At 40.9% G+C, this 12,319-nt stretch overlaps 1 protein-coding gene across 17 annotated transcripts in view; it reads right to left on the bottom strand.

Annotated features, from left to right (window-relative positions):
- The window catches only part of LOC125763695 (RNA-binding protein Pasilla), a 97,264-nt gene that overhangs the window by 15,825 nt on the left and 69,120 nt on the right, over positions 1 to 12,319 (bottom strand). For all 17 annotated transcript variants that reach the window (XR_007418393.1, XM_049427072.1, XM_049427073.1 and 14 more), the window contains 3 exons: positions 4,623 to 4,811; positions 2,623 to 3,263; positions 903 to 1,413 (listed from right to left, as the gene is read on the bottom strand). Coding sequence is in view for 16 of the 17 variants with exons in the window: in XM_049427072.1 (XP_049283029.1) it covers positions 903 to 1,413; positions 2,623 to 3,263; positions 4,623 to 4,811 (1,341 nt within the window). In the remaining variant the exon portion in view is untranslated. The remainder of the gene's footprint in view (positions 1 to 902; positions 1,414 to 2,622; positions 3,264 to 4,622; positions 4,812 to 12,319) is intronic.

Here is a 12,319-nt window from a genome sequence, read left to right as displayed (position 1 = left end):
CTTTTTGGTCTTAAAACATGTTGATATGTAGCGAACATGTAGTTCTGAACTGATCACAACGATCTATTCCCCAATATTTACAATATACGTGTGCAAGTTTCACACGCTCAAAATAGCGATTACAAAACAAAGATCGCTTTGAAATGGTTTTGATTTCTTTCCATAATGTTAGTAATGATGGCTGTACATTACGTTCGTTACACGAAGATGAGCGAGATAGTAGTGTTCAGGTGACGTTCCTGGTGAAACTTCAGCATCCTTCAGTAGAAGCTTGTGTGAGCGCTTGATGAAAGTGTGACAAGACAGAGCAGTGCAGTAGCGTAAAATCGATCACACGAAAGATCGTTACGATCATGGACGATAGAAACGGTATAATTTTTTTGGCGGAAGATTTGTTTTTTACAAAAGAAAATGGAAATATAGGAATGAGCGAAACAGGATGCGAATAATTGGTTAGGCAATAAGAACAAGATCCTTGAAATGGTTGATGGGTTTTGTTACCGTTTGTGGGCTCAGGTGTATGGTGTAAGATGGCGGTGAAGATGCATGTGAGTGATGTTTAATGTCGAGAAAAAGCGTTTAACCATGCTGGCAGATAACAATGTGAATGTGAACGTGTGAATGTGCGTGAGTTTTGAAACCACTCTAAATCAAAACAGAACGCAGCGTGTGTGTGTGGAGTTGTATTGAATAATTGATAGTGGGTACAAGTTTCAATGTGTATATGAGTGTGTGCGCATGTGTAATGATAATGGATGGATTTTCTTTCTAAATGTTTTTCTTTACTCTCATGTAAGTTACTCATGTCCCACCCCAGGAACAAAAAGAAAGAAAAAAAAAACGCACACACACACGCGCACAAAACAACACACGGCGTAGTGTGGGAGGATGGAGGAACTTACCGAGAATGGCACCCACGATCACTTCCGGGATTTCGACGTTCTTCTCCTTGCTGGTAGTCATCTCGGCTGGTGTTGGGCTCTTGCTGAGCGAACCGAGCGTCTGTGCGGCCGCATTTAGGGCGCTCGGGTTACCTAAGCCGAACGCATTGTTGTTGATCGAGATCGGTGTGGCCGCCTGTGTACCCGGATGCCGGAACGGATCGAACGTGGTCGGATCGTAGCGATCGATGGTGGTGGTGCGGGGCGTCGCCGTGCCCGCCCCATGCAGGTACGAATCGAGGTTGAGCTGACCGACGGCACCGTACACGCCGGTGGCGGCCGATGCCGCGGCCGCTGCAGCCGCCGTCGACTGTTGCATTTCCGGCATGCCCAGGTAGCCGAGCGTGGTCGAGTGTGTGCCATTCTGGAGACCGACACCGATACCGAGGACGCCATACTTAGCCAGAACGGTAAGGGCGGCATGCACCTCAGCCGTAGCCGTGTCCGTGTAGCCGGACTGTCTCATGGCAGTCTGCAGCAATGCCACAAATGTGGACACGAGAGAAAGCGAGAGAGAGAAAGAAAGGAGAAAAACGGAAGGAAAGAAGAAAAAGGGAAAGTTTAAGTTAAATGTGACACGTTGACATAAAGGACGATCTGCGCGATGGCACACTGTACACCGAAACACTGAAGAAGGGAATCACAAAAAAAAGCTTTTGTATGGATGGGAGGGAACGTGGATAAACGGGATGTGTGTAAGCTTCGGAAAAGCTTTATGAATTTTAAGAATTTTCAACCATCCTCAGAACGCAATAAGTATAGATCTTTTAAAAAAATGGCCATTTTGAAGATTTTCTTTTACAAAGGAGCGCATCATTGCACAAGTTCATGTTCGTATAGGAACAAAAAGCTTGCGATAATAGAAAAAAGCTCTTTCTGGGATTGGGATTGTATGTGTATGAAGCAGCCAAGGGTGTGAGTGCCAAAAACTTAATCGCATACAAATTACAAAATGAACATTTCGCACGAATCTAACGAATGGATCCGTTTTAAAAAATAAAGAGAGAGAGGGAGAGAGTGAGAGAGAGAGAATGGAATGAAAAATGGCCTGCTCATGTGCTCGATCGGTTGATGAGAGCAAAAGTTTCACAGAAAATGTACAATCTCTATACATTTCGTAGAAAGAAGAAAAAAAACAAAACAACAGCAAAGTAAACACATATAGATAAACAAATGTAGCAAGAGCCAGGTGATAAATGTAATGTAATGATGCGATCACATACATATATATATTTAAATTTATTTTGCTAGCAACGAGTATTTGAAGTAGTGACAGAAAGAAGGAGAAGGAGAAGATAGAGCAATGTTGCAAAAAGGTAAACTTGAAGAAGGAAAACAAAATGGCGTACGCACATACAAAACAACATCTAGAACCGTGTCGCAGGATCGCAACAGGGTGATGATTCGCTTCACAGTGGACCGATGGGACAGATTGTGTGTTGGTGGCGGTGTTCACAGTGACTGAGCAGCTCAGCGAAAAAAAACGGAACAATTTGGAAGGACTCGACGCTGAATGTCGTCGAAATGTTTGAGGACCGGAAATTGGATGAAGAGTTGGTGAGGGGGGGTAGGGAGTGAAGGAAGGAGATAGGGAGGAAGGACGGAGGGGGTGTAGAATGGGAAACCCTCCCCAAAAAAAAAAGAACAGAACAAAGAAAAAACGATGAACGTTTGATTCTACCTTAATATGATCAAGCAATTGTGTGATAGCTGTAGGATTAGTCTGTGGTGATGGTGCACCTAGGTTTAATGACAGATTGAGTCCGGTGCCGTTGACCAGCAAACCGGTGGCCGTCGCACTCGGCAGGGGCCCGCTAATGGCGGAGTTGAGTGAGGCGGTGCTCGAGCTGAAATTGGGATTCTGTGAGGCGGCGAATGGCGAACCAGTGGGATTGAAGTTGGCCACCGGTCCGTTGATGTCTGCGTATGATACGTTCAAGCAGGTGCCGGATGAGGGATCTTCGACGATCTTGGCCAGGATCATCTTGCATGCAATCCGGTTGTTCTCCTTCTCGCCGATGATCGTGATGCAACGCTCCTGCAGCGTCAGCTCTTTCGGCTTCTGCGAGATCTGCACGTAGGAGCCGGACTCCTCCTTGATCTGTTTGATGTACGCACCGGCCTTACCGATGATCATGCCTGCGGTCGTGTTCGGCACCAGGATCTTGACCTGCTTGTCGCGCTCCTGTGCCTGCTTCGCGTCCGCCTCGGTCAGTGCTTTGGTAATGTCGGGTTTCTCGCGTATCTTGTCAGTGATAAAGTCGAGCACGGTCAGGATGCCCTCAACCGTGCCGCTAATGAGACAGATACGCTCGGTGGTTCCTTTTGAAAAATGAAGAGAAGTGAGTACAACATGAGAGAAAGAAGAGAGAGAGAGAGAGAGAGAGAGAGAGGGAGAGAAAGAGAGAAAAAAAGAGTTGATGAGCCTGAATGATGAATAAGTTCTTGTTTTTTACAAAATGGTTGTGCAATTTTTTTCTCCACTTGGCATGTTCGATATGGAGGGAGAAAAATTGGGGGAGAGAACATTAAAAGAAAAGAAAACTAGGAACAAAGTGGGGAGTTTCTTTACACTATTAAGTACGAAGGGGATTAAACCCAATCATGTGGTTAAAATGCTCGAACCGTTAGTAAAATAAATCACCGACAACAGCTATTTAGCATATCATTTAATTGATCATTTACAATGTCCTGCAATGGGGAACGCGAACGTATAAGAGAGTGGACAGCCAATTGAAATGACACAAAAGTGGCACCGGATAGATACGCATTAATGAGTATTTTCGCACACAACTCGATACGCTGTTTTGTAAAGATGGCTACAGGAAGAAAAACAAAATGGTCGAACAATGATCATGACAGTGAGAACGATTTTGAGCGCGAAAAATTTATGTATGTTGCGTGTTGTGCTGCTTTGCGATGGGGCGAAGGCATGGCAAAAAAAGGTACATTTGATTTCGTGAATGGATAGCTGTTGCGCAAAAAAAACGGTTATTACTAACAGAAAAAGGTACATCAATAAGGAAATTAAATATAGACACACAGCAAACGCACACGACGTATGATCAAGTACACGAATGTAGGTTCTGTTTTGCTTGGTTGTATGATTGGCTTTAACAGAGAGTAATGTGTGTTTTTTCTTTTGTGGGAGGCAGCTTAAAAAAGAAGATGAGACAGATGCCCACAAGAATTAGGATTAAATTAAAAGGATAATATTGAACAAAGAAAAAAAAACCCTCATCAAAGAAGGGTTTCTGCACGTCGATAGGCGCAGAGCTTTGTTCATTAAAATATCAGCAGAAATAAGGGGAAATAAGGGGGGCGGTCCGGTGGTGCATGTGATAAACGGCGCCAGTCCACACGGCCGGACCGGGTTCAAATCCCATCCGGACCGTCCCCCCGTAGCAAGGACTGACTATCCGGCTGCGTGGTAAAATAAGTCTAGTAAGCCAGAAATGGCCGGCGTGACCTGTAAGGTCGTTAAGCCAAGAAGAAGAAGAAGAAGGGGAAACAATTTTGTTATTTCGAATGAAAATATGCGACACAGACAGAAAATGTGTGAGGACAGACACAACAGAAACAGAGAAGTTCGGGGGGCGGGGAGGAAAAAAGAAAGCACAGTCGAGAGATAGAGACAGAAAACTAGAGATGATGGCATCATCTGCCGTTGGTAACACTTACCGGGATAGAAGTCGTGTGATTTGGACATCTTCACCCGGGCACCGGCGTCCTTCTGTAGCGAGGCAATGGTTTCGCCACCCTTGCCGATGATGGCACCGGCCGCAACCGACGGTACCAGCGTTTTGAAATGATAGTTGTCGCCGCCGCCATTGGTGGCTGTGGTTGTGGTGGCGGTAGTAGTTCCCGTAGCTAGAAAGAAACGATAAAGCAAAAAAAAAGGGAAAATATAATGACCGCATTCGTGAGCAAAGACGTATGCAAATGAGAACTTTGTGGTAAATTTTAAAATAAGGTTAAAACACATTAAATATTCATTCCAATGGTTTAGGCCCCGGTGGAATTTATATGTTTTTCCAATATTTTTTGTTGTTGCTAGATCCATGTTTTAGTGCAATCAAGATGTTCCTACGTAAAATGGTTTGTGATTTTAAAAGCTCATCATTATACAATGATTTTATTGTCATCTCCATTCACGCGAGAGGGAGCGATCGGTTAAATGGCAACACCTTTACTACCGTTCTCCCCCGGGGGTACTATAAACTGCTAATGTTATATCACAATTCTGTTAAGTGAGTTGCGCTTTTTGGTAACAAAACAAATAATGTTCACTCGAGAATGTGTTGTTTCTTGTTTTGTGACAGACACCTCTCAATAAAAACCACAAACTAAACGCAAACACGGAAGGTGATTTTGGATATTTTGTTTTGCGTTTTTTTTTTCTCCCTTTGAATGTCATGGTCAGGTCCCAGATTACCTCAGCAAAATAGCAGCGAACGAAAAAAAACTTTATGCAAATAATGACTTGTATTCGTCAGCTGCTTGTCCACACACTCTCGCTAGCTCCAACGCTAAACTTCATTTGACATTCAATTTCAAATCGATAAGAAAAAAAAATACTTCTTTCGGGAGTAGCATTACTTAAAAAAAAACAAGCAGGAAACGATGTTTAAATTACGCTCATTGGTTGCCAATGTTTCACTACTTCACTGAGTGGGTTGCGTTAAATCAAAGACATAAAAACCCACTTCCATCATCACTACCCCTCGAACCGGGGGAACCGAGAAGGAGCGTGAAGATGCAGAGAGCCATCAAAGATCGCGGAATTGTCAATTACCGATGCCGGCCGTAAATGGTGGGTACACGATAAGTGTACTGGGGCTCGCAAGCGCAAAATGCTGCCCGGCATTGCACAATCGGAGTGACGGACGAAGTGAGGCACTGTGTGAACTGTTACACGGTTTCACTTTCACGGCGCTTCTCACTTTCGTTTGATGAATTGCATGTCGGAGGGGTGTGTTTGAGTGGTGGCCAAAGTAAAGCAACGATAAAGAGATACGTCAAGATTGATGGCTGACACAGTGAACGTTAGGATTTTTTTCTCTTTCTCTCTCTTAGTATCTTTTCTTTAAATAAGGAATGGTGACATAATAGATAATGAAATTAGACTTTTTATATGCGAATAAAATTAGCCTAATGTAGCTTACACACATTGTCCTTCTACAATGTCTTCATCAAGTATGGTAATCATCAACACTTTGTTTGACAAAAACCAACCGCTGACGAACGAAATTTTGTCAAATCAAACGAAGCGTAGATTATTTATTATAAATTGTTATTTAAGTAAACAAAACGATTTTCATTGATAAGATTTTTGTAAAAAAAATATAAAAAATAAAAAAAAAATTGTTTGCGATTTCTTATTCAACTTTAAAAAGCATTCAATTTTGTTCAGATGATACAAATTTTGAAGATTTTGACATCTGAATATTCTGTTTCTGCTTTTCTTCGTTAGTAGGGTTTCTACATTCTATGACGTAGAAGTTCCCAATTAGGCAATCACCGTCAAAGGTACAATCACTCTTTGTGGAGTCATTTACCTGTCCTTATATTTTCAAACCCTAATAATAATAAAATATAATCAAAACCCAATTCCAAAACCAGGATTATTCAGAATTTTGGCTCATACTCATTCGCTAAACGGATGGTTCGTTTGCTCTTACCTTTAAAAAAAAAGGATTTATTTAATAACATTTTTGACCAAAAGTACAACAAAGTTTTGAGTAAAATAAAATTCAATCTCTTGTGAGTATGATTCAATTTACTGAATTGAAGGGCTATAATAAATCTGCTGACGGATGAAAAGTTTTAAGTGTTTCGCTTGCAATTTTTAGTGCAACCACTTCTACTGAAAACTCCGTATCACTTCAAAGCACAACTACGGCTACAGAAAGCAATGAAAAGTTTAGCAAAAACAAAACTACAACAACTACCTCCCTCTAGCCCATTAAAACGTTGTTGTGGGAATCGTGCTCTATCAACGAGTTATTTCAATCTGCATGGTTCACCTTTCCTTCCACACTTGCAAGCTGCATGTAGAGCGAAGAGTGCTTTATTTGTATCCTGCGTCACACATAGTGCTGTGAATGTGAATGGATATGCTTCATTTGGTGCCTAGCGCAAGCTTTTTTTCTTCCTTTCATTAGCACATGTTTCGGATTTTTATCTGAGTAAAAATCCCAGTCACGGTGAATACTAGTAGCCAGCAGGGATGGCTCATCATGGCCAGAAGGCAATAAAAGTTAATTGTGTTGTGTCCCTTGTGGACGAGCTCCTTTTTCTCCATTGCACCGCTAGAACGCCGGCCGGAAAGAGGGTTTAACGATGGGTACACCCCGGTAGAACATGTTGCCCGGTTTCGTGCACCATTATCTAACCTACTTTCCGGCCATCTGGTTCTGGGTAGAGAACCCGAAAAGCAAGAACAAAAAAACAACTTCCACGCAAAAGCGGTCGATGTCACGTACGATAACTAAAGTTATCCTTCCGGGAGGATTCAGGCATTTGCAACGAAACAATACTAATAACTCAGTTCGTTTTTATTCCTGCTTTGGCAGAAGAATGACCGAAAAAGAAGGACAAACGTAAGCATAGACACATGGTGAAAGGGAAAACTTTCGCTTTAACTGCGTTTTGCTATAGAGTGGATAGCTTTAAATGAGTATTAATGAAGTTTTGCTACAAGAAATTGACCTTTTTAGAACGCTACATACATAAACAAAAAAAACCCAAAAATTCTTTCTTGCGTTGCAGAACTTTAAAAATATTGTTTGTATTTATAATATAAATCAAAGAATAAAAAAAAATAATTTGCAAACAATTTATTTTATTGGGTTTTTTTTGAGAATTTTTTCTTATAGTAAATCTTTCTAAATTCAAAGTAAATCTAAATTTAGGGGCGGCTCGGTGGTCTATGTGATAAACTCCCCGTAGCATAGACTGACTATCCGGCTACGTGGTAAAATAAGTCTTGATACGGCCCGGCCGTTCTTAAGAAGTAAAAAATAAACTCATAATTTCATAGTCAATATTTCAAAAATTTTGATGGTAAAACAAATTAATAATTATTGTGTTAAGGTTAGAGAAGTAAAAACCGGTATCAATATACATAAATTCCAAAAATGTAAACTACTATTAGCAATGAAATTCTTAATACGGCCAGGCCGTTCTAACCTAGCAAAAAAAAAAAAATATTAGCAATGAAATAAATATCCATTTATCTATCTCTCTATCTGTCAAACAAATTATGTTTCATTTATCATTAACAAGCTTGTTAAATCATATAAATTTAATGCCTTAATATTCATCGAAATCAAGTTTAATGAAATTGTAGAACGGAAATGCCTTTTATGACGAAGTAATCAAGAATAACGAATAAATCAACAGTTTGTACAGTACTCTTTTCCAATCCACCCAGAGCAGCACCGTTAAGCAACAGTTCATCTTAACTGATTGTAATGACTATAATCCTCAAACTAAACATCACTTGTGTGGTGGTGCAGTGGTGCAGTGTGGGTACAAACAGGACGGAGCACTAAATTATCCCTCGTTCGATGGCATATCCAAGATCCGACCGGTTGCTAATGATAGTTTGCCTCAGCTACTACACCCTCTTGTGTGGTGTGAGTGCGGTAGTGGTAGGAAGCTGTGCGACAATCGGTCTTGTTTCTCGGTCAGGGTCAGACCTATGGCAAACTAGCGCTAGAGCCTGTTCAACCCATTCTAACCTACTAGCCTACTGTAGCGATCGCAATGGCTGTCAACAGATGCAGCAGAATCGAGTTTGGAGTACATTAAGTTAAAACTGTGTAAAGTTTTTTATATTATTTAAAAAAACACTTTAAAAAAAGGTGATTTCTACTGATTTTTTTTTGCTGCATGTGCTTTACAGTATCGATGCTATAATGCACAGAAATTATACGTCCGACGTAACACGCTTTGTGGTGCAGTCAACTGAATTCATTAGACGATGTTTTATGCGCAACGATTGTGTGTGTGCCTTGGTGTGTAAAGAGCTGTATTTTTATGGTCGTATAGAATTCCCCACGCTGTACACACCATGCAACCGGGTGCCGATGATATTGGTGTGACATTTCAGTGTCCCCTGATGTCAACGAGATGCGTCGTTCGGTCCTTCGATGGACCCGAACAGACAGTTTCTTCAGTGCGGACTTTGATTCGATTGAATAATGAAACGAACGTTTGTACATATCTCTATCCGTTTTATTTATTTTTTTAACGGCGAAACGGTGTGGTAGGTAACAGGACGGGATGAAACTCACAACAGCGCTGGTGACACTATTTTTAACACCGAGCAGTGATCGAATGGTTAGGGGGGATCGCAAGCAATAAAATGGTGACCTGCGCTACTTGCGATTCTGACCGGTACTAAACAATTTGCCGCTGTTTGCTGATCATGCAGCACTGTGAAGATGCGACGTGACCGAAAAAAACAGGCTACACATTCCGTCCCAAGGTGGTAGGAAAGAAAACAAGCAAATCGAATCGATGAATGATCCGCTAGGCACGAAACAGTCGAACAAAAGCGACACACAGCAGAAACACTGTTCGCTAATAAAATTTGAATAAAACTTTCGAATCAAGTCCAAGGTCTCGGTAACGTATACGGCCGTGAGCGACGACCGGCCGTTTGATTGCGTCAACGTTCGTTAGGGCCGATTGAAATGCTGTCGGCAAACGAGAGAGAGAAAAAAAGACGTGATCAAGCATAAACCCAGACAGACAGTTGCATTGTTACCGTGCATGTTGCAGCTGTGTGGTAGTGGTTTTGCTGCACTTTTAATAAGTATGAACCTGGGTTTTGCTGCAACCCAAAAAGCTTGTCCACGACACGTGCGCGACGTGTAAAGGTTTGCAGCACTGGAATGACATTCGTTTGTTGTTGCGTGGACATCTGCACTAATCTGTATGTTCGTGAAAAAACGTTCCAAACCACTCAAAATATGAAAGGGTAGCTTTATCTTTAGGTGCATTACTCTGGCTATTATGTAAATGTGCAAAAATGTTAAAAACTTTTTGTGAATAAATGGTTGTAATAAAAGAAAACCTTTCAAAGTTCTGATTTTCTACGTGTAAAGGAAACAAAAGGAGAGGTTTATTATTTAATTATAATTGCGCAATCTGCATGAAGCAATAACACGGAACAGGCTGTTAAAATGGTTGATTTAAAATATTCGCACTTCCACGATTCTGCTCCAAAAAAAAAGAAAAACCTTGAGAATCGAGTTCATCCACTTAATGGAAACCGAACAAGCAGTCAATAACCGTGTCGAAGCGAAGTACGGTGCAATAAAAGTTATGAACAGATAAAACCTCCATGTAATCGTAACCCGTAAAGGTACAGTTTGTGTTGATTTTGGTTACTTGCTTCACAACCGTTACAAGCTGATAAATGATGCAACATCGATTCTCTGGCTTAACTGTCAACTGCCCAAACTCACAGCCATAAAACGTTAACCTACCGCGACGCAAGCTTTGGTTTGTTAGTGGGGACGCAGTCGTTTGAAATGAACGTTTTCAAATGGGTTTGAAACGGTTGATCTTCCGTTTCCGTATCCGGTATTGGTGCGGGAGAAACTTCGGTGGAGTTGTAAGTTTCGAAGCGCGACAATAAAAATTACACCCTCCGTCAGAAGTAATCAGAAAGTTCTGCCTTCCCAATTGTTCTGTGTGGAAATTGCATGTGTGAACGTGTACTGGCTGGATGATCGGAATCGCCCTTCCGCGGGGTTTGGGGGTGAGATTATGTAAGGTGAGCAGCCGAACAGCATCATCCCAGCGTAATAAAACCCATCGCGAGAATGATGGAGACCACGGTTTTGCGGACGGTTCGATGGAGTCAAGCTCAACCGACCGAATATCCGACGATTATGATTATTATTGCGGGCATCCAGGCAGGACGTGTAAAAACCTAGGGAGACCGTGTGTGATGGAGGTAACAATTCGACCGAGTTTGGAAAATGATTGCCATTACGAGCTGGAAGTGTGTGATTGTGGTTTTAACACGTTGATTTGCAACAATCGTCTGGCAGCGAGTTTATTATCGTTTGTGTTTGTCCTTACATTTATTCTTCCGAAAATTTTATTACCACACTGCGCGGGGAGAAAATAAAACTTTTTCGCCGTGTTAAAATTTTGCTGGAGAAGATAAAAGGGAGACGGTTTCTCCCCGCAATCCTCGGTAAGCTTATCTGCAACTATTTTTGTACCATCAAAATAGTAATGGTGGTGAAAGTTTTTTTAACGAACAAACTTTTCCAGATAGTTGCAGATGAAAATAGCTTGAGCAGTATGGTAGCCAATTAACAGTATATCTCCGGCGATGGAAAACATCTTCACAAAACTACTAGCAAAAGTAATCAGACACCCGAAACATGTCCATCGAACACAATTATACGGCCAGTGACGTGACACAATACGTAGTTGGAAAGTAGGAAAAATCAACAAAGTGACTCTTGAGCTTGTGCTAGTGCTACTTTAGGGCGTCTCGTGAGTGGTTTCGATCTCTCAATAATATGTTGGCATCATTGATCGTACGTGCGATACCACACGATATTTGAGGAGATCAAGTGACTGCAGGGAAACAGTTAGCTATAAGAGAAAATAAAAGTCAATTGCTAGTTCAATTTCGGCTCAATTTGAACACTTCACCATTACACAAAATAGGCCATGGTGCTGGTGGTGATGCTAGACATACTTCACCCTATAAGCATTTAGCTAACTAGAAAAAAAATCGCTGTGTTAAGATGTATACCGAATGGGATCTTGTGCAATAAGGTAATAATATTTTTATTTAAATGATTTGTTTAAAAAAATATCCATTACAGTATCAATAGTGCATAAGTATCATATCTAGTCAGAAAGAAGTTTTATTTAAATTTTATAAGACTTATTTTACCACCCAGCAGGATAGTCTGTTCTTGCTATGGGAGGACGGTATGAATTGGATTTGATAGTCAGTCTGTCGTGTGGAAACGACCCCGTTTATCACATACCAAAGAATAAACCAAAGAATGGTTTAATTGAGTATTATTTTACAAAAAAAATAATACATAAGATCTGATAAGAGGCGACCTGTAAATATTTTTCTTATGTGAAAACCTTCAGCATAAAAAAAATTAAAGTGTTGGGTTTTTAATATTAATTTCAGCAAATGATTGTGGTTTTTCTTTTAAAAAATTAGACAAACAATTGTTTTTTTTTGAAATATTTTGGAGTGTGTCGCTACTATCGAGAAATATCGGCAAAATGTGAATGAGTTTACCAACAACAAGTAGTTTTGAGCATGTACCGCAGAATAATTGAGGTATGGAGGTGTTCTTATTTTTATTTTTTTGATA

Source organism: Anopheles funestus, chromosome 2RL (assembly GCF_943734845.2).
Source record: "Anopheles funestus chromosome 2RL, idAnoFuneDA-416_04, whole genome shotgun sequence".
In the NCBI taxonomy this organism is placed as follows: Eukaryota; Metazoa; Arthropoda; class Insecta; order Diptera; family Culicidae; genus Anopheles; species Anopheles funestus.
This window is presented reverse-complemented; position numbering and strand designations above follow the sequence as displayed.